Here is a 24,099-nt window from a genome sequence, read left to right as displayed (position 1 = left end):
AGTGAGTAGCTGGTTTATTTTAAAACATTTATTAACCGCATATATTGCTTTCAAAGATTCAGTATGTAATTTGTTTTATTTATCACTATGTTATCTTTTAAACCCCAAATACAGCATGTCCTTCATGTAGGCTATTTTAAGTTGCACTTGCTGAGGCATGTAAAATTTATCCTTGATCCAAGAAATTCCATACTAACCTGCAGGTATATGGTTTGTTTGTTTGTTGTTTTTTTTAATCATTTTTATTGAAACAATAAGATCTCAAAATAAATAAATAAATAAATAAATAAATCTCAATAAAAGACAATTGACAAGCTTATTTGCATTTAGATGTACAGTGGTACGCATTCTGAAAAACAAAAACTATATAAAGACAAACCATCTCATGTATTCAATTTATATTATACACATGTCAACTATTGCCTACGGAAGGGGTTCTGCAAACTGGCAAAGTAATTAACAGGAAAGAATACAGTCAACTTAAAGTTGGTCGCGTCACACTGAAACATCACCCACCCACCCTGGTGAGCCTGAAGTATTGAGAACCAAGAGAAAAGCCACATGATCCACAAAGTAACAACATAAAAATTGTTGGATTAAGATGTTATGACTTGAAAATCATTAAGAACCATGTCACGAGCTAGCAGTGAAAGAGATCTAAGCGCCTAACAAAATCTTTTTTCTTCTTGAATCATTCAATTTTGTCTACATACTTGTCTAGCCAAACAAGTTAGGTGTACCAAATTGCGAAATTGTGTTAGCGTGGGTGGGTACAGAGAAATCCATTTTTGCAAAATGCATTTCTTTGCAAGCAGTATCAGTAGTCAAAACCACCATTTATTTATTTAAACATGTTTATATACCGCTTTTACAATTCAAAGAATTAATCAAAACGGTTCACAATAAACATACATAAAATATTTAGTGAACTAAAAAACAATTAATTAGAATTAGCTAAGACACACCAAAACTACTAAAAGAAGACCTGACAATAAACAAAAATACTATCATAAACTGATTGTATAACTAAAAACTGTTAATGATTAATGTAAGTAATGAGGAGTTGTAATGGAGTTTATGTTTAAGAGGTAGTCGGTGAACTATAAGCTTTCTGAAATAAATACATGTTTAATGATTTCTTAAATTGTTGTGAGGAGGGTATAAGACTGAGGGAATCGGGGAGTGCGTTCCAAAGTATAGGGCCAGCTATTGAAAAAGCCCTTTTTCTAGTTATTTCAAGTCTAGCCAACTTAATAGTGGGTACATCTAGGAGGTTTTTTGAAAGTGATCTTAATTGTCTGGCGGGTGTATAAATATGGAGGTTAGCACAGAGCCATGTTGATGTTGCGTTATAAATGAGTGCATGAATAATGGTCAATACTTTGTAATAAATTCTAAATTTAATCGGTAACCAATGAAGGGAGAAAAGAGTTGGGGTGATATATGACCTACGAGCAACGCCTGATAGTATCCGTGCAGCTGAATTTTGTATTAGTTACAGTGGATAAGTGTAATGCATTGCAATAATCCAGACCAGAGAGTATCAAAGACTGTAAAACTGTACGGAAATCCTAAAGAAAAATAAATGGTCAAATTCTTTTCAGTAAATGAAGTTTGAAAAAGGATTTTTTTGTAATATTGGAAATATGATTTTGCATTAAAAGATCTGAATTAATTATGACTCCCAAACCACTGGTAAAAGTACCAATTGGAATAGAGATACCCTTGAAAATTAGATGGGAAGGGGGTCCTGTAGATGGACTAACAATAGATGAGAGATGTGTAAGTGTAGTTTTAGATGGATTCAATTTTAAACGATTATGATCCAGCCAAGAATTTATTGTAGGTACAATGAAATTAGAGAAAGAGTATCCGACCAAGAAGTTTGATATGGAACTAGCATTTGAATGTCGTCTGCATAGATTCGAAAATAGACATTTAGTGCTGCAAGAATATGACAAAGAGGAAGTAAGTATATATTATAGAGTATAGGGGATAATGATGAGCCTTGTGGGACATTTCACATATTTGTTGGAAAAAGTAATACCCTTGGTGTCATCTCAAAGAAAAAAGTACACTGTAAGTGCAAAGGATGCACCACTCATACGAGTTAAGTACTGGTGAACCTGTTGCCAAAACAAACAAATAGCTGAACATGTCCAAAATTGGTGCCCGAGTGTATTGCAATCATCAACGCATTTGGGGCAATGGCCAGTACCCAACTTCCTCAGTTTACTACCTTGTGAGGAGGCGACATATGACTGATGTAAAAATTTAAATTGCAGTTCCTGAAGAGGAATGGATAGGCACCGACAAGGACTGCGCATGCATGAAACAACTTTTGTAATTGGCAGAGGTTAATTGAAGTTTTAAGTCTTTGTTCCAGGCATCTACCAGGGCATCCTAACTGAGAGGGGTTTGGATTTAATGAGCAACTTATACAAAAAGACACCTTGTGTCAGGTGGGGTCATCTATATCTAGAAAATCTGAGAGAAGTTCCCAGGCATGGTTGTGTGGGTTGGGTAAGCTTGGAGAAATCACATAATGATGGACTTGTAGGTATGCATAGAAATGCTGTGAAGGGAGATCGTAATTTTCCCTAAGGTCTTGAAAAGAACGGATATTATTGCAATCATCGGCAATGTGGACAATGGCCCGTAGACCTTTTTACTGACAGTTCTTAAAAACTTTGCTTTGCATACCTGGTAAGAAGTCTCTATTCCCTAAAATGGGCAGAAAATGGGTATTCCGTCGAGGAAATCCCAACTTCTGACAGAACCAGTGCCAATCCCGTGTCGCCATACAAATATCTGGGGAAACTCCAAGTACGAGTATCATTTGGAGGTCTGTCTAAAAGGAAGTCAAAGTAGGCTGGAGCATGATCTGTAATCTCTAAAGTTCCCAGCTCAGCCCGGAGCACCCACTCAAAATCAGTCTCATGAACCAGTATATATTCTATGCGAGAGCCCATGCAATGAGCACTGGAGATGTGCGTATACTCAGCATCAGTTGGATGAAGCGTTCTCCACACGTCTAACACTCCCAGAGTGTGACAAACCAGCAACACTCCCTTGGCTGCAGAGTCACCCGGTCCCACTCACTTGGTTGTCCGATCTTGCATGGGATCAGTCGCCCCCAATCAAAAGATGGCCTTTAGCTTGAGCTGCTACAAGTGGCAGTAGCCAAGTAAAAGGCATGGTTCTAAACATTTGGCACGTAAATGTTATAAATAGTAATAGGGTGCCATGAAGTTGGCCAATGAGAATAAGATACCTGCCTTCCTCATCTGAGATTACTTTTTATAATTGGAAGGGGACTTGTTTGACTATTAGTATTGCCACACCCGCAACCCTTGTCGATGACTGTGCTGAGTATACTTGACCTACCCATAAACGGTGACGTTTCTGATGTTCGACTTTATCTAATTTTGTTTCCTGGAGTAAAGCTATGTGGACATGATGTTTCTGTAGAGATTGTAAAAGCTTATACCATTTAAACACTGAGCCTATACCCGAGACGTTCCAAGAACACAATCTCAATGAGGCATGTGACATATTATCGCCATGGCCTTGGCGAGAGATGAACAAAAGACTTAACCCAGCTAGTATGGTTTGGACCTCCCAGCCTAAGCCCAAAACCTTTTCCAAGCTTAATACTTGTGTGGCTTTTTCCCAAATATGGGATTAAAAATCAGTAATCCACCAGTTTTACCCCTCGGTTCCCTTCCTCCCACTCCCTCCCCACACACACACACACACACACACCCTATTATATCTACCCATCCTGCCTCTTAACATAGAGACCAACACCACTCTCCTGCATGAACTATTCCCTCCCTCCAGAGAATAAAAACAAAGAAAGACAGACAAAAACAACAAAGAAGAAGAAAAATAAAACAGGAGAACACCACATGATGGCACCGAAGGAGTATTGAAACTCAATCAAGATATGAGGGCCCCAACATTGCCCAAGGGAGATAAGTCAGAACTCCTGAATTGATCGAATGCAAGAGTTTCTGGAGTTCCTCTGGGGGAATTGCTGCAACATATATATGGGGATTTCCTTGATACAAGCATATCGACAAACGATCTTGAGTTCAATGGAAGGTATATCACTATCAGGCCCTCTTTGCTGTTAATAATGGTCTCATGGGTGAAGATCTAAGTGACTTTCATGGGCAACAGGAATGGTGGGTTGACAATCATTCCAGAGATCATTCACATTGTTTACGCAATCCAAAATCACTGATTCAGCTAGATCACACTAGTAATCCAGTGGTTCAGCGGGGATTGGCACTCCAACCACGTCAATGACAAATTGTTATGAATGAGTTCGGATCCCTTGATGTACCCAACAACAAGAAAACATTCCCAGTGATGCACAAAACTACAGAAAGTCCTCACTTCTCTCAATGGCCATCTCTGAATGAAAAGTCAGGTCTAGGGAAGTCAAAAGAAAATACAATAATCATAATGCCAGTCATTCCCCCAATTGCGTTTCTAAGGTGCTCACAAATTGTTGTGCTGCTTCTACTGAGTTTCGTTTTGCCAAGTGACTCTGAGTCACGCTGGAAATTGTAGCATGAAGGCTATTTTATGCTGGACCAATTCTAAACGAAAGGCCTTCCATTGCACCGTCACTAAGGCCGAGTAGGCTTGAAAAACCAGTATCGGGGCGCCCTCGTATTCCAAAGTATGTTTCTTCCTGTAAGCTAGTAGTAAGTCCATTTTGTGGGCTGAATTGAAAAATTTGGCAATGACTGGACGTGGCTTGTTTCAGTTTGCCAACTTTTGGCCGAGATGATGAGTGTGCTCCACTTGAAGTACTCCATACTTGGTAGAGAGAGATCCAGGGTGCATGGCAGCCAAGATTCTAAAAGTTCAGCGAGTTCTATCCCCCGGATATTTTCTGGGAATCCAATAAAGCACAGATTTCCCCTACGAAACCTGTTTTCCAGGTCATCAAGTTTGTCACTTGTTTCTCCATTTTAGATTTTAGGTTGGTCAACTGTTGCTCTAGCTTAGTCACATGATCTTCAACGGTTGTAATGCATGTTTCTGCTTCATGCAAACATGATGTGGAGTCAGCATCTGACTCATTTCGTCAAATTTTTTATATAATTTGTCAAATTTGGCATCCAACGCTGTCACCACCGCTTCTACCATTTCTGTTACCTTCTTGTCCCAGGATTCCGGGGATGGAGGAGCGCTGACAGTAGCTGCCATTTTGTGTTCTGGGTGTCGAAATTTGTCTAGCTGCCATCTACTTCTGCAGCTCTGGTTTGCAAGATCAAAAACTGAAGTTGGTGGTGAGGAGGAAGCTGCCTCTGCCCAAATCAGCAAGCCAAAAACGAGGAAACAAAAATTATAGCTCTCTGGAGGGAGGGAACACGTCCTACTCCTCTGCCATGTCATGTGACCTCCACAGGCGTATGTTTAGCCTGTGTGGATTTCTGTAATTCACCTTATTTTGGTCTGCTAATTTAACTTTAAAATCTTTACAAATAGTGCAGAATTCCACCGCCCTCCTAATATCAGGCAGACAGCAAAATGAGTATATTTCACCAGTGTTGGTAGACCTTCACTAGCTACCTGTAAAAGAACAAGTGAAATTTAGGGTTCTTGTTTCCTTATTTAAAGTATTAAAATTTGGTGGTCCTGAATATCTTAAGACATTCCGCCGCGACCGAAACCTCCCGGACACGACCGCGATCCCGACCACGCTCACCAGACCAACCTCCTCAGAGGCCCAACCCCGACCGGACTCACCTCCTCAGCAGGCCCTGGACCCACCTCCTTGACTGGACTCACCTCCTCGGCAGGCCCGGCCCCGACCGGACCCACCTCCTTGACTGGACTCACCTCCTCGGCAGGCCCGGCCCCGACCGGACCCACCTCCTCGACAGGCCCGGCCCTGACTGGACCCACATCCTCGACAGGCTCAGCCCCGACCGGACCCTCCTCCTTGACAGGCCTGGCCCCGACCTACCTCCACGTGAGCCCGCGCAGTGCAACAAACCCATAGCCAGACCAGGAAGGCCACGAAAGCTCTGATCCCGCCCACCGACGCACCCAAGGTGACGGTGTGGGACCCGACTACAAAAACAAAGGTACGTGCCTCTGGCACCATACGCCTGCATCATGTGCCGAAGGAGCGCGACAAAGGGGCATGCCCCTTGGCGCGCCCCTTAGCGCGTCCCCCTCGAGAATCAACAAGAACCAACTCTTCAAATCACCACCCCTCCAACTCAAATTAACTCCCCATCTCAGATAACTGAAAGAAAAATCACTTCCTACCAAAACTCCAAATAAAGATGGCCTTAACACTCAAAACGAACCATCATGAAAGACACCGACATCTAATCAATATCCTCCTCAATAATTCAATAAAAAACATGATCTATCTCACTTTCATCCTCATAAACGCTCAAGCCCTAACAAAAAAATTCATGTTCATATCAGAAATCATACAAGAAAAAAAACCCCAACTTCATCGCTGTGACTAAAACCTGGTTTAAAAATACAGACCACGCAGGGCCGGTGCAAGGGGATTTGGCGCCCTAGGCGAGCCTTCTCCCTTGCGCCCCCCCCCCCCCCCGGTCTCGGCCCCGACCCTTACCTCATTCTCGATCACGCCCGCTGACTGGGGTTTTCTGGGTCGCAAGCAGGTTGGGCACTGCTTGCGGCCTGCCAAACTCCACTCCTCTTTGCCACCACTTGCGGCTCCATATGGCTCGCACCCAGTGGCGTACCAAGGGTCTCCGGTGCCCGGGGGCCAATGCATGTGTGCCTCTCCAGCATCCCCCCTTAATCCTTCTTGTACTAATGCTTAAGGTCACAGAAAATCAGTGGTGTCTCCAGACAGAAGAATTGGGGGGGGGGGGGGCGCCAAAATGACATTTCTTCATCTCACCCACCTCTATAGCATGGATCCTGCTTTAAAATTGGTTATTAAAAAAAAGTGTTAATAAAAAAGTCCAAAGGGTCCTCTGCGTTATTTTAAAAAGCTGGCCAGTTTCACACTATAAAATTATGTTGATAGCCTCAGTCAACTGATTCTATGTGGCTATGAGAGTGAAGTCAGGAATATATAGGAAGGAACAGAATGTCAATATAAATCCTGTACCTCCAGTTCTGTAACTCTGTGCATCCACTGAAATTCCCCCAAACAATGGAGCTTGGATGTTTCCCTTACAGCTCATCATACTGAAAGATATTTTCAAATTCTGGTGTCACTTCACAGTAACAGCAGCACAAACAGCTTCCACTGCCAGGCACATTGTGAACTAACACAAAACACCACAAAAAAGACACTCAAAATCTATACTGCAATCCCATCATAACATAACAGTAATAACACCAAGGACTCAAACAACAATAACCCTACCTGTGAATAAGCAAGGGTAAGTATTACACTGGGTCCTAGAATACCAATACTCCACCTACTGAGGAAACAAAACAAACCCGATTGCTATAGATCCCTATGCTAGCAGAATCTCTCATCATGGTCACACACACAGAGCAGAGACAGACCCTCACCAAATACAGAATACAAAATAAAGGAGCACAAATTAGAAAAAACTGAAATGGAAACCCCAAGAAGCCAGACTCTGTGTATTAACAATGGAAAAACAGAACCACCATTCTTCATAAAACAAATAAAATCAAGAAACATAAAGCATCAGTTATAATAGTAAAACCATACTAATAAAATAATATTTTAAAACTACTGATAAATAGAATTTCTATTAATTAAAATCATATACATTTTTTACAATTTCCTAAAACCAATAAAATATTTCAAAACAGCACATATATCAAATAACACACAATAATTAAAACTAATAAGGATTTTAAAAAGCCCCTGCTGTCCATACATGGGAGCTCTTGATTGAGGTTATCATCTCTCTCTCACACATACTCACATGTCCATTCTCTCTCACACATACACTGTCACATACATACACATTCATGCTCTTATACCCAACCATAACCTCTCGCTCTCACAGACACTGACACACTCAGGCTCTAAGGCACTCTCTCCCCCTCCACACACCCCCCCCCCCCACAAACTCTTACTCCCCTGGATTTTCTCATACACACTCATGCTCTCACTGGCTCCCTCACATACACACAAACACACACTCCCAGGCAAGCTTCCAATCGTTCTCACACAAACACACACACACACACACAGGCAAGCTCCCAGTCATTCTCACACTGACCCCCAGGCGGGCTCCCATTCATTTTCACACCACTCCCTCCCCATCCCCCAGGCATGCACACATTCATTCTCACACCCAGACCCCCAGGCAGGCACCAATTTATTCTCACACACACATACAGCACAAACAGGCAGGCATCTATTCTCACACATACAAACCCCAGGAAGACACCCATTCATTCTCATACACAGACACACCCTCAGGCAGGCACCCATGCATTCACACACATACACCGCCAGGCAAACTCCCATTCATACACATGCACACACTAAAGGCAGAGACCCCCCTCTCTTTCTTTTGCCAGCAACCTCAGAGCCTCTCTCATTCCTCTGCTGCCACTGTCACTGTTGCTGTATGGCTATTGCGGAGGTGCTGATTGCTACTATTGGCACTGAAGCCCATTCTGCTGCCTCCTCTGTGCAGGCCTCATGGTACATTGTGAGATCCGCATAGAGAAAGTGCTACTCTTGCACATTCCCAAAGATTACATGTTCCAATCAGTAAAAAATAATTTATTTTTTTTTACATTTGCTGTCTGATCTTAGTTTTCTAATCAGTTGGTCACAGGCTTTTTTTTTTTCCACCTTCCCTTTCTTATTTTTTTGCCAATTCCTTTTATAACATATTTCTTTCTCTCCATCTGTCTTCTTCCCTCAAACACACAGTCAGGTTCTCATTCTCACATGCTTTCTCTCTCTCTCACACACACATACACAGGCACTCACTCTCACATGCTCTCTCTCATACGATCATGTATACACCGTCTCTCTCTTGCACATGCTGTCTGACTCTGGCACACAGGCTCTCTCTCTCACTCCCACATGCTGTCTTGCTCAAGCACAGGCTCTCATTGTCACATGCTCTCTCTCATACAATCATTCATACACACAGTCTCTCACTGGCACATGCTGTCTGACTCTGGCACACAGGCTCTCTCTCACTCCCACATGCTGTCTTGCTCAAGCACAGGCTCTCACTGTCACATGCTGTCTCTCACACACACACAGAGGCTCTCACATGCTGTCTCTGCAAACATTCAGGTCCTCACTCCCACACACAGTCTCTCAACTCATCTCATACACGCACACATGCACACTGTACAAACCCTCAGTCTCTCTCTCACCTCTGGGCCTCCTCTTCACGGCCGCTGCAGGATGGGCTCTGCAGCCGCCCCGGACTTCTCGAGCCGCGCTGCTCCTCTTCTGTACGCGGCTGATGCTCCTCCTCTTTCCTGCCCGCGCGGCTCCGGCAACATTTTTCTTCCGGGGCCGCGCGGGCAGGAAGGAGGAGAAGCTCCTGCATTGGCTGATGATCCTCCTCCTTCCTGCCCGCGCGGCTCCGGCAACATTTTTCTTCCGGGGCCGCGCGGGCAGGAAGGAGGAGAAGCTCCTGCATTGGCTGATGCACCTCCTCCTTCCTGCCCGCGCGGCTCCGGCAACATTTTTCTTCCGGGGCCGCGCGGGCAGGAAGGAGGAGAAGCTCCTGCATTGGCTGATGCACCTCCTCCTTCCTGCCCGCGCGGCTCCGGCAACATTTTTCTTCCGGGGCCGCGCGGGCAGGAAGGAGCTGGAGCACCAGCATGTTTAGACGCGATTGTTTTCTTCCGGCCGTGGTGACTTGAGCTCCACCACGGCCCCGCCGATCTTCTTGCTGTGTGTATCCGGCACACAGCATAGCAGTAGTTCACCGCTCAGCCGCTATTGGGATGACGTCCACCGGCGGCCATTGGCCATCAGCGGCTCGGCGCCCCCTAATGCTCAGCGCCCTAGGCGATCGCCTAGTTCGCCTAGTGCTTCCGCCGGCCCTGAGACCACGTGATCACAAACCAACTTAACAACAATGCATACGACCTATTCTCAATTCCCCGAAAATCCCGCAAAGGAGGCGGATTACTATTAATCATAAAAAAACATTTCACAATGAAACTGGTCCCACACATGCTCCCGCAGCAATATGAAGTAACCATCTTCGACTCAGAAAACCTGCAAATCTGCATAGTATACTGCCCCCCGAGACTTCTTGACAATGACATATCCCCACTCATAGAACACTTCATAATATACATCAGCATTAAGAAACCCACAATTATACTTGGAGATTTCAACTTCCACATGGACATCACCCCCAGATCACAAACCTGCCAAACCTTGCTTGTCGTCCTCTCCACTTTAAGACTCACCCAACAGGTGACCAACCCAACACACAAAGCTGGCCACATCCTCGATCTGATATTCACAAACAACTTCTTTTCAAACACAACAATATCATACACAACAGTCCCATGGTCCGACCACTACCTCCTGCACTGCAAGACCCAAGCAAACATTAGCAACACGTCTGAAACAAATGAATCATGCTCCTTCAAATACAGACCACCCTTCCAACCTGACCTCCTCCAACAAGAACTCGGAAAACATCTAACAAATCTAGACCTCTCTAACATAAATATGGCCACCCACTCATGGCACCAACTTACAATGGAAATTACCAACAACATAAATCCAGAAAGAACAAAACAGGTCAAGAACAAAAGAGAAAAAACAAACCCTTTGTTCAACACCCAACTAAGAGACACCAAATCCAACCTAAGGAAAAAAGAATAGCAAAAAAACAAATGTCCTCTGACCCTTGAAAGATATCGCACACAACTGGCAACGTATAAAAAGCTGATTAACAAATCTAAATGAGACTATTACAGTAAAAAAAATCCAAAACTCCGCTAACAACTCAAAATCACTTTTCAACATAGTAAACAATCTAATATCAGACAACAACAACAATCCCACATTCAAAACCAAAAACCTAAGCCAAGAACTTGCACTGTTTTTCAAAAACAAAATCAGCAAAATAACAGGAAACCTCAACATATCCACTAACCAAGATAAGCAGCAAACCATCAATAATATAATACCCTGGTCCACCTTCGATCCCATATCAACTACCGAAACAGAGAAACTATTAAGAAATCTCAACCCAGCTTGTCATGAACTCGACACAATTCCAATTCATGCCCTAAAGGAAATAGCCCAATCCATTGGTCCAAACATCATGGGAATCATAAATAAATCTCTAGAAGAAGGTAAACTTCCTGACAAACTAAAAATTGCAACAATGAAACCCATAATAAAAAAAAAGAACTTCAACCCAGATGATCTGAACAATTACTGACCAATCTCAAACCGACCCCTCCTCACCAAACTGACGGAGAAAGCAGCGCTTAAACAACTCAATGAGCATCTCAAAACAAGCAACATCTTACACCCGACCAACACAGATTCAGAAAAAATCATAGCACAAAAACCTTGCTACTCAACTTATCAAACACAATAATAAGAGGCTTCGACAATGGACAAAAATACATCCTAATCCTACTCGACTTCTCTGCTGCATTTGACACGGTCGAACATAAAAGCTTAATATCCAGACTAGCGGACATCGGTCTTTCCGGCAAAACTCTCGACTGGTTTACATCCTTCCTTAAAAACAGATTCTTCAAAGTAAACATCAACAGCCAATCATCAGATGCCATACCTCTTGAAACAGGAGTACCCCAAGGATCCGCACTTTCAGCCACCCTGTTTAACATATACCTACTGCCTCTTTGCCAGCTCCTCACGAGTCTCGGCGTCGCATACTACATGTACGCCGACGATATCCAATTAATCATTCCCGTAACAAACACCATCGAAAACGCATTGAAACTCTCAGCCACTTACCTCGACACCATAAGAAACTTGCTAAACCACATGAAGATATATCTTAACATGGACAAAACTGAGTGCATACTGCTTGAAAGAAAAAACTCTGGAATCAACACGAACCACAACATACAAATTGACAACACACACATCAAACTAAAAGACAACATGAAAGATCTAGGAATATGGTTAGACCCAGAGCTTAACTACAAAAAACACATCTCAGTGAAAATCAAAGAAGGCTTCCACAAACTATTAATACTCAAACATCTAAAACCACTACTATATCTCCCTGAATTCAGAACTATTCTAGCTTCGACTACTGTAACTCACTCCTGATAGGCCTTCCCAAAGCTACCATACGACCACTCCAATTGCTACAGAACTAATCAGCCAGAATCCTCACCGGTCACAAAAGAAATGACCACATCACTCCAGTGCTAAAAAGTCTACACTGGTTACCTATAGAAAAGAGAATCGAATATAAAACTCTAACCATTATACACAGAACAATACACAACAGTGAAAGCACATGCCTAAATAACATTATTCAGAAACACATCTCTCAACACTATACGAGAGCAACTAACAAAACACAACTAGACATACCATCAGTTTCAAACGCCAAACTAACCACTGTAAGAAACAGAGCCTTTTCAATAGCAGGACCCCACCTCTGGAATTCAGTACCTGAATACCTACGATTACAAAACAATACTAAAATATTCAAAAAAGAACTCAAGACCTGGCTATCCAGACAAGCCTTCAAAGACGGGATCGGCTAATCACTCATACCACCAAAGACACCGCATACTATCACTGATAGTTAAATACTACCACTGACTGTTATTCTCTTTACATCTAGCGATAATCCATTTGGTTGCTATAGGAGCTATTAGCTACAACATTTTTGCATTCGTTGTTACAACCGTTCCATATTGGTTGTTTTACCAGTTATGGTGTCATATCAGTTATGTTGTTATACCAGTTATTGTCTCACTTGTAATTCGTTGTTTTACCTGTAAACCGGAGTGAAGGCCTCTAGCTAAACTTCGGTATATAAAAGCATATAAATAAATAAATAAATATATTCCAGGGATAAATTTAAGATCCAGTCAAAAAAGTCTGTTATTAGTTCCATCTCTGGAATTAGCCCATCTTGTTAGACCGAGGCATTGTGCCTTTTCCATATTTGAACCAGAATGTTGAAATGCTTTGCCATGTTATATGAGAGAGACTGATGATGTGACGTTGTTTCAGAAGCACCTTAAGACCCTTCTATTTGAAGAAACATTTATGTAATGAGAAATGTATTTTAGTTTTTGTATTTTATTTTGTTTTATTATCTGCTGTGCATTACATTTATGCTATGTTTGATTAGTTTATTTAATTTTATTTACTGTACTTTGCTTAGCAGGATTTTGCTATAGGCGAAAATACTTAAGTAAATAAATAGATTGCACAGTATGTTCATGGTGGAATACAAAGACCCTCCCAGAACATCCTTCCCTACCCCTAAAATCCCTTATCCCCTGCCCAAGAAGAAGCCTTGACAACCCCACCCTCATGAAGACAGGATCCTAATATGATAGTGTTAAAGGCAGTGTTATTCAGAGGTCTGTAGCAGTGCTGGTAGGAGTACACTCATATCACTCCTGTGGATATAGATTGAGACTCAGAACCCTCCTTAATAGTAAGACAGCATTCCAGAAGGATGAGGTGGGGTGGGGGGTCCAAAGCTTCTTGTTGGGGGTAGTTCTGCTTTTATGGGGGGGGATCAGGGTTTCTTGGAGGTCCTTGATCATGGGGAGGGGGGATTAACTGCATTCTTTCTCTTTGAAAATTAGGAAGTGCCAACTACCCACACTAAAAACATCTATATACCTTGCACCTGCTATTTTTGTGGGCTGCGGAAGAGGGGCTAAGCAGTATATGTACATTTGAAAATAAAATGCAATCATGTTTCCCTTCCCTGTCCTAAGCATGTCCACAAGAATGCCTCTTTTTCCCCGTGGCTAAAAACATGTACAGTGCGAAAGAACTCACATACATTTAGGTGCTCTGAAGAAGGCAATTTTCAGCCGAGCCATTTTACCAGGGCAAAAATTGCTCTTTAAATTTGTAGTTCTTTCACATAAAAACAAAAAAAAAAGTAGTTTGTTTTACTTTATATACCCTTATGGTGTCATGTTTGCTTTTTTATGTCTTGGTAAGAGCTCCTTGGCTGTCAGATCAAATAAAATAAAAACAATCAACATCTATTATTCTTGTTACAATAGTATGAAGCTAACACTATCCCTCCAGGCCTTCTTTAACTTCACCATTGAACCACTTCCCATTTGGTTTAGTCGCTCTGCTATCATATATCTTATCAGATTCTCCCATCTTTCCTCTCAATTTCTTTTACCACAAATTTGACAAATGCGGATATCGGGTGCAAATCCAAAGAATATAAACACTAAACACTGCTCTTTCAGCATAGCCTTGGGAGTTCTTAATGTTGCCAGTCCATGATAAGTGTCACTTTGTATGTAAATTAATGAATGCTGATTTAATGCATATATTCTGGGTGTGCCGAAAATTTTTATAGTGGTCAGACATGATCGATTGACTTTTTGATGTACAGCAACTCACAGTATTAACATACTAGTTCAGCTTAGTTCAGCTTTTCAACAAATGCAACCAGGTGGACAGTTTGAATTCATCTCCATCCTGTATAATAATTAGCAGTGCTGAAAAATGAGTGCAAAAGAAGAGCAAGCATGCATTAGTAAATTATTGCTGCAGCTAGTCCCTAAGTATAGATAAATAAATAGCAGGCCTAAAGTTAGGAACATTTTCAATCCCAAACTACCAAATCTAAATCTAGGGAAATGAATAGAAGGCCTAAATTTAGCCCCCTAAGTTTTAGGGACCTAAATTTATGAGAATTTTCAGCTGAAAACATAGACACTTAAGTTTGGCTGAAAATAGGTTCCTGACTTAGGGGCTCATTCTCTAAGCTGCGGTAAATAAAAGCAATTACCACTTGATGTTTACTTTAAAAAAAATCATACAATAATTGCTATCGTGTCCATGATATTCAAAAAGGCTAGGAGGTGTGGTTGTGAAAATATTGTGCAAAGTGATAAAATACTGCTTTGCGAGATACTTTCTTGCTCTATAAAAGCCAACTTCTTAGACCTACTCCTGTGAGAGCTGGGTAAGCGCTGGAGAAGAGGAGTGAGGGAAAGAAGAGTTTTTTGGAGAGGTGGCTATAGATTTCGATTACTTGAGTACTTTGTCTTGTGTTTTCTTGTTTTCCTAATATCATTACCTTTTCCATTGTCTGTAGCCTTTTATCTGTGTTTGAAAGAAGAGTCTGTGTGTTTTTATTTTATTTTTGTCCTTTTGTTTAACGTGTGAAAGGCTGCTTGTGTGTACATGCTAGAGATGAGGACAACGAGTGGATGTGAGAGACATGGGCCTGGGGTAAGTGAGTATAAAGAGGAGTGGCGAAAACAGGAGAGGAATATGAGCTGGGAGTGGGCCTGGGAGAAGGAGCACCAGAGTGATAGCAGGACTAGAGATAGCAGGATGCTAGAGTGAGAGAGGATGGGAGTGGATTGGAGAGACAGAAAGGGAAGGAACAAACTGCCCTGGAAATGGCAACCCAGCCTTGCATGGATGAAAAAAACACCACAGTTTGGTAATGAAACACTGGTGCCTGTGTCATGAGATTGTTAAAGGTAAGTACAGTTATTATTTTGAACAAAGAATGCTGTTAACATAACACTTGGAAAATTAGGATTTTTTCTCCAAAACATGGAAGTGCACAAATATGGACTTATATGTGAGGTATATATGGAAACTGATGATTATAACGAAAGGTTGAACTAGCTGATAACAGTGTGAAATACTTTTAGGTATGATGGTCTCCAACTTCACTTTTTATGAGGGTGTTTTGATTTAAGTGACTATTTTCATATGGTTTGTATTATTAATTTTTACCACTTTTGGTTTCATTCTGTTTAGATTGTAACTCTTAAAAGCAAGGCCATTCTTGCACTGTTTCTATATTTTCTGTAAAGTTTTCAGCTCCTAACTTCTCCTTTGCCAGTTGCCTTCATTTCTCCATCCCCAAAGAGCTTGCTATGTGCTGATTCTCCTGCTACATGGCATTACAGATTTTCAAAAAGAGATTATGTAGGCACATGTGCGATATGGATCACAGAGTAAGAGATTTCCAGTTTCATGCTAGAATTGCTGACACCCCTACACATTATGACCAGTTCTGTGTGCTGCCTCTGACAACCCCACTTACAACAAGATTTTATCTGTAGTCGGGAAGGTGATGCAGGGAATACAAATAAATAGCATCTATAGGCACTACAAATTATAGCTGATCAGATTCAGTCTTTAACTTGTCCTCCAGCCATATTCCAGAAAGCCTTAAAGAGGAACACTCAAGGAAGTAAGTGTTAAAGGGTTTTACCAGCCATTCATTGCCATAGCTCCCATCTTCCAAGTTCTGACAAATGTCTGAGTGCCACAGGATATAGGCATCATGGGTGGCCCCTGGTAACTTCGCCAGCACATTGAGAATGTGCATGGGTGCAACTTATACAACTTGCACATTGAGAAGTGGATGAGCTTGCGGTTGCAGTACAAATCTTCCCTTTTGCAGGGTGGAATGAGAACCATGTGTGCAGTCGGCATAAAAAACATTAGGGTACTATGCAATAGATAGAAATCTGTCTTCAAGATCTGCAGTTCATGCCTCTGTGAGGAAATCTGATTTGATCATGAAAATGGCTTAGAGCACCTGGTGCAATGACCTAGAAAAGCTTGTTTGTGACATACCCCCTACAACGCTGAGAGTTGTTTGGAAGGCACCAGAAGCTCAATAGTTTAACAAGGCCTGGAATGACATGGGATCTGGCTGTGACAGGATCCAGCTCATCTTTCAGATCCTCATATAATGCCATGCTGGCCTGTGAGCTCAAACGGTACCTCCTGATCACTTCCTCCTCAGGAAAATCAAGCAATGTGGTATGGGCATGAAATATTCGCAGCCGCCGAACCCAATGTCATTTTCTATGTGGTAAGAAACCCCCAGCCCCCTGCGGGCACCCCTGCTTCAGTTGTCCGTCTGCCTCCTGCTGTGGCTCTGGCAAGGATGGCATTCTGCTTCCCTGGCCTTTCACTGGTTCTGGTTTGCTTCTCTCAAGTGCAGTAGAGCCAAAAGCAGACTATAGTAGCCAAACATTTTGCCAGGAAGTAACTAGGCCAGCTAGAAGATATTTTCTTGGTCTAGAACCTTTTAGGTAGTTTAGATGGGTGTGGACCAAAAAATATGATTTTCACGTGATATTTTATGTCTCTGCCAAAATAATGCTAAGTTCTTTTTCCTGAAATTCTGTAATATTTCAAGCGAGAAGTGGAAAACCGCCATCATCAGCATAATTTGCATCAGTTTTCCTATTTGCATAAAAATTAGCAAAAAAAATGTTTAACTCGTGCAATATTATAACACGCGATGTGAAAACATTTCACACGATTTTGGGCATTTAGCACATAAGGATATTTTTTGCGCAATAACTGGCTAATTTTAAAAGGAACACGCATGCGCCCATAAACGCATGTATCGGTGCACGAGCGGAGATTCACTGCTATTTTATATCATGCGCGCAAATACGCGCATATCATTTAAAATCCCCCTGCCGCACGTATGTATGCACGTAATCTTAAGAGGTGGCTCGAGTAAATGTCCCGCACGTATTTCTGCTAGGGCTTTAAGCGGCTTTTACACACATATGCAAGAAATTTATGCCAGAAAATAAACTAAAAAAATCTGGCTCGAAATATACACACATAGTCATGCACAGTTTTTTTTTCCCATCAAAGTTTTGTTTAAAAAAAACACCTCAAAACCTGCCTCAACCCTTCAATCTTCATTAAATATAAAGCCCCTCACCCTCCCAACCCCCGCCCCCCAAGGCTCACCCAGAGTCCCTGTGGTCTAATGGAGGCCTCGGGCCCTGTGTCCTGTCATATAGTAAGGGCAAAGGGCCGCCGGTGCCATTTTGATTACTGGCAGCCGATGGCCTGGGAGCGGGAGATTGCTCCCAGGTCCCCTCTCCCACTCAACCACCAGGGACTTTGGGTGAGTCTTGGGGGGATTGGGGGCTTTATATTTAATGAAGTTTGAAGGGTTGGGGCTGGTTTTGGGGTGGTTTGTTTTTTTTTAACGAAATTTTGATGGAAAATGATCATTCCTGGGCCCCCCCCTGTTGGACCACCAGGGACAGGAAGGGCAGCCATGGGGGAGGGAGGGAAGAATTCAAACAGGGAAGGCAGCCATGGGGGAGGTTTTACCCTTAACTTATCCACGGGTGACAGATAAATCTTGATTTTGGGGCACAAAAATACCCTCAACTTATACATGAGTATATACGGTAGTTCACCAGTTTGTCCAGTTGATATTAAAGTCTTCGAGACCCCTCTGGTTCTTCATCCCGTAAGCCCCCTTCTTGACTCCGAATCTTCACATTGTGCTGAAAACCCTAAAACTCGAGATCTCTAGACTTGCTTCCTCATCAAGACCTACAGTAAAGTTACACACAAAAGTGCGCCCTGGTCAGCTTTGTTAAAATTCAGAGTTAGGCATGTAAATATTAGCTCTGCCCTGGAATGCCCATGCCCTGTCCCTTTTCCACCCCCCCCCCCCCCCTTATTCTTGACACGTGCGAGGGTAAGTATGCGCGTACTTCGTGGATTCTTAAAATTCACATTGCTCTTGCACGGCCTGCATACGTGCCTATGTGGCCATTTTTGCGTGAGCAACACTTTCAAAATCTACCTCTAAAGCTCTATCACAGTTTAGAGAATGAACCTCTTAGGTTTCTAATTTAGGGGATGATGCATCAAACCACGTTAGTACTTTAACACGTTATATCACGTATTATCGTGCAATATATGCAATATTTTCCATCTCCCCACTCAGATACCCTGCCCTATTGCAATGATCTTCTTTGCATGTGATTTACATGTATGAATAATGCAAATGTATGCAAAGAAGGTCATTGCTAGTCAATTTCATGTAAATATTTTGTTGCGGGAAGGTGATCAGCTGCGATAAAATAACACCTATTTGAAATGCGTTACATGTGAGGCAGGAGGCCCAGAACATATTGCGGGTCCCAAGGTTTTTGTTGCACATTTAAAGCAGCAGCAAAAGCAATTAAAAGTCGTGGCAAACAGGGTCAGTTGAGGTGACCCCAACTTCCCCAAAATGGAAAAAAAAAAAAAACAAACCCCAGCACGGTGACAGCCCCAGCCCCTCTTCCCATCCTGAAAGCACAAAAGCAAAATGTGACCCTCAATCCTGATCCCTAGTGACAGTGATGAGCTCCCACCATCCCAAGTGAATGTGATGGCCATGTCCCTTCCCGCCATGTGATGAATCCCACCTCCATGCACCCTCCAAGTGACAGATATCCCCCCACAAGTCAAACTCCCAACCTCCTAAGTGACAGATCCTCCCCCAAGTCAAACCCCCCCACTCCCACCCCCCAAGTGACAGAGAAGGGCCCCTGACAGTCCATATCCACACCCCCACCAAGTGACAGTGATGCCCCCCCCCCCTCCCAATTTAAGAAAAATGGTCCTGGGACCCACCCCACCCTCTCCCCTGAAAGGAAAGAAAAAGTAGTGTGCTGGCCACCTCAACTGCACCCCTGACCTCTCCCCCACCTGCACACCCCCCATACCTAAAAATGGATCCTGTGGCAGGGCCAGGTACACCCTCGTACCTGGCCCTGTCGGTACTATTTTCCAAAATAGTGCCAACCTGATCTTGCCCCAGCTATATGACTAGGGGAAGGTTTGGGGTTCAGACCTTGGCCATGTGGCTGGGGCATGGTCACGTAGGTGCCATTTTGGAAAATGGCGCTGACCAAGCTGCTGGGTGCCAAGGTGCACCCAGCCCCGATCCAGGATCCATTTTTAGGTATAGGAGGGGGTCAGGGCCAGGGGTAGCGTGAGAAGGGGGATGGGGGTTGTAGGCCGGGAAACTAATATTTTTCCTGTTGGGGGGTGGGGTGGAACATGCGACCCTTTTTTTAAATCAGGGGTCCGTAACTGTCACTTGGGGGGTGGGGTGCGGGATTATGGACTGTCGTGGGCTATCAATGTCAGTTGGGGGTTGAGGGACCATCATTGTCACTTGGGGGGGTAGGGGTTTGACTATCCCGTGGTATCTCTGTCACTGGAGATGGCTGGCGGGGTATGGCAGTGGAGGGCCTTGGCCACATTTTATGTTTTAGCTTTGGGAAGGGGAGCCAGAACTGTTGCCATGCTGTTCTTTTTTTTTTTATTTACATTTTGGGGCAGTCAGGAACGCTTCAACTGGTGACCCCGGACTGAGACTCCTGTTCAACCATGATTTTGGTTTGGTTTTTTTTGGGGGGGGTGGGGGGCAGTGGCCCTTCTAATGTGATGGGGGTCCTGTGAGGTTGGGGCCACCATCGCATTAAGGATTGCTTGCTGTGTTCTTTTGTCCCATGATTTTTGACCACGAGACCAAAGAATGCGCCATATAGCCACAATGCTTCTTCAGGGCAGGGGTCCCACTATCGCAGCAACACTCTTCCACCATAGTGGAACCCATCCCGTGAAAAAAATTCACAGCTTAGTGCATCCATGGGTTGGTTTCCTATTTTCAGCTGAACTTAGGGACCTACATTTTCAGCAGAAATTGGACCTAAATTTAGATCTGCTATTCATTTGCCTAGATTTAGGGCCCTAAGTTAGGTGCCTAGTTCTCAAAATCAGTGTGTTATGCTTCTAACAGTGTCTCCCCCCTCCCCTGTAGCAACCCACATTTTAGGCACCTAACTTTAGGGGCCTAGTTAAATTAGGAGACTAAATTTAGGAACTCATATTTTCAAGAGTCAATTTAAAGAGCTAAAAGTTAGGACTCTAAACACTTTGAACATTGAAATTACCGGTATCTACTTTTATAAAATCAAGATGGTGACTTAAAATGCTGGAATCCGAATCCTACATTCAAGTTGAATAATGCCCAACATCCTGTTGTTTTTGATACTTTATCTCCCTGGTTAGGACCTCTGAAGTAAACAAAAGCATTATCACATGTCTAGAACAGCTTTTTCATTAAAATGAATGCATATTTCCATTGGAAGATTTTCAGATTTAATAGTTACCTAGGGGATCAGACTTCGGCCATGTGGCTGGGACAAGGTCAGGTCAGTGCCATTTTAGAAAATGGCACCGACTGGGTGGGGTACTAGTGTGCATCCTGGCTCTGATGAGGGATTCTCTACTTAATTTGATGGTTCAGGGGTGGGGTAGGAGTCGGGACCCTATTTTTGGGGGTTTTCAAGGGGGTGGGAAGTGGATTTGGGAAGGGGGGCCAGGACCCTATTTTTCACAGGGGGCAGGGGATGGGTATGGGAAGTGGGGGCCAGGACCATATTTTTATCTTGTGGGGTGGGTATGGGAAACAAGGCTGGGACCCTATTTTTGACTTGGTGGTGAGGTGTGGGTATGGGAAGGATGGCTGGGACCCTATATTTTATTGATGACTTGTGGGTGAAGGTGGGGGGGGCCAAGATTGTCTCTGTGTAGCAACACATTTTAACTTTTTTTTTTTTACATTTTTTACATTTTGAAGTGGCAGCCCTGGGTTGAGATGGGGTCAGCATTGACCTCCACTCAATCTCCCTGTGTTCGCTGCTTTGTTTTGGTTTTTTTTTTTTTTTTGCTGCCTCTTTAAATGTGTGGCGGGAGCTTCAGCACCCTCACTAGGATCCCAGGCTTCTTGCCTCACATTTACCCGTTTTCCAAGAGGCCACCTTCTTAATTGGGCGCGATAAAATATTTGCATAGGATTGACTATGCATGACCTTCTTTGCATATATTTGCATAACTCATGCATGCAAATTATATCTAAAGAAGATCATTGGGAGGGGAGATGCAAAATTTTGCATATATCACGCAATATACGCAATATAATGCGTGTTAAAGCACTAACACGGCTTGATGCATCTCCCTGTTAGGTATATAGGAAATGAGAATAGCTGAATATTAACAAGTGGCAATTGTCTAATTTTATTTTCAGGCTCAGATGATATCATTACAACAAGACCGAGACAAGGCTATTCAACAATATAAGAAACTTGAGGAAGAAATTCAGACCCTTCGTGTATATTACAGGTACGTGGTTATTTTCTTTCTTAAAGCCAATCACCATGTTGGAATAAAAACGTTCATGCTCATGGATAAATAATTGCCTTGCTTTTAATATATCTTGAATATAGTTAATATGGAAATAATCATCTTGTATAGATGGTGTCAATTTTGTGAGCAATCTAATGAAAAAGTTCTTCACTAGATAATAGAAATGTGCATTCGTTTTTGCCGAATTGGAAAATTGCAACAAAATTGTCCAATTCGGCATGTTTCAGGGAGCCCGAAAAAAATCAGGATTTTCCTATTTTTCGCTAAAATGTGTTTTTCCGATTAGTGCGCACTAACGGGAGTCAGTGCATGCTAACTCCCCGTTAGCGCGCGCTAACAAAAACTAACAAAAAGTAACGGTTTTTGTTAGCGCGCGCTAACTAAAAATCCATTTTTCATGAAAAAAAAGACACGAACCGAAAAAAACCGACATTTTCCATGGCGGCCGAAAAACGACACAAAGACAAAAAAACGATGCACATCTCTAGTAGATAATCCTAGCAACTAAATCTGGAAAAGATTAGTAGGATGTGTATTGACATACATAGCCCAGTGACCTCTGTATTTTATTAAGACCATAATGCTAATAAAGGGAGGGTCAATTTCTAACATTGTCCATAACTTAGCGGGCAAGTATGTGCTTAAATTACGCCAATTTTCAAAGCAAACTTACATGAATGAGATTACTTTGAAAATTATCCAGACAAAACTATGCGCACACAATTATACCTGCTATTTGAGATGAGTAGTTTTGCTAAGAGAATTTCCATTAATACTTTTTAAAATAAAAAATTATGCGCGTAACTCTCAACTGCATATAGAATCCACCCCCAAGAGTACATTTCTGTATCTGTTTAAAAATACATGAAATCCATATTCAAAAGTTCTCTGGTATATCTGCACCGCTGAATATACCCAAATAATTTTTAATCAGCCAGATAGGTTTATCTGGCTAACTTTAGATCTGCCTAAGAGCAGGTCTAACTTTTCTGGCTAATTTAACCAGATAAGTTTAAAAATCGCTACTTATCTGGTTAATCCCTAGATTCATCAAGCCCACAGTACATAAAACCAAAATATAGCATGTTAGCAGGCCCCAATGGAAGATGGGCATGGTTAGGGAAATTAAGGAAATACCGCACCACATATGTAATTATCATGATGCATGATACTCTACCACATTGCGCAATGCACTAATAATTCACGTCATTTTACGCATCACATGCCATTTTTACGCGTTGCGCATCATTTTATGTATGGCGCATTATTTTCTTTGTTTATATATACCGGTTTTCTGTACTGCATCTTTGAGGATGTGTCAGGAGTTAGAGGAGGAGAGGAGCTTGGTGAGTAGTTGGAGGTTTAGGATTTCATTAGTCAATTACTTAATTGCATTGTCCTGTTTCTTATGTTTCATATGTTTACCTTTACCTTTGTCTTTTGTGTTTATATGTGTGTGAAAGAAGAGAGTTTTTGTGCATTTGTCTAGTTTATCTGTCTGTCCCTTTGTGTGGAGGAGGTGTAGAGGCAAGGTGTCGAGTGAAGTGTAGTGGAGGTGGAGTAGAGGAGTGGTAAGGAATGGAGGAATTATGTGATGAGTAGTATGGAGAGGAGTGGTGAGGTGAGGCTGGATTGTGGTAGGCGTAAGGTGAGGAGGAGGGCAGGAATGGTAGGAGGAGGAGTAGGGATAGGGAGGAGAGAAAGGATAGAAGGAAGCGGGAGAGGTAAGGGTTTAGGCAGGTGATTGTGGAGGGAGGAAGATGGAAGGGTAGGACTAGACAGGACAGGGGAGAGGAACTTGTCAGGGCAGGTGCAGGACTAAAGGAGGGGAGTGGAAAGTGGGAGCAAGAGTGAAGACAGTAACATCACTTCTCTGGAAGTGGAAGTGACAACCTGATCCTCTGGCAGCCAGGCAGCAGCTCGTCCATGGCTAC

General features: G+C 42.7%; 1 protein-coding gene across 1 annotated transcript in view; it reads left to right on the top strand.

Annotated features, from left to right (window-relative positions):
- MIPOL1 (mirror-image polydactyly 1) overlaps positions 1 to 24,099 on the top strand; it is a 1,009,124-nt gene that overhangs the window by 758,286 nt on the left and 226,739 nt on the right. The window contains exon 12 of the mRNA XM_029598907.1: positions 22,047 to 22,141. Within this exon, the coding sequence (XP_029454767.1) occupies positions 22,047 to 22,141 (95 nt within the window). The remainder of the gene's footprint in view (positions 1 to 22,046; positions 22,142 to 24,099) is intronic.

This window comes from Rhinatrema bivittatum, chromosome 4 (genome assembly GCF_901001135.1).
Source record: "Rhinatrema bivittatum chromosome 4, aRhiBiv1.1, whole genome shotgun sequence".
NCBI classification, from domain to species: domain Eukaryota; kingdom Metazoa; phylum Chordata; class Amphibia; order Gymnophiona; family Rhinatrematidae; genus Rhinatrema; species Rhinatrema bivittatum.
The sequence above is the reverse complement of the archived record's forward strand: the minus strand, read 5'-3'. Positions and strand labels throughout refer to the sequence as shown.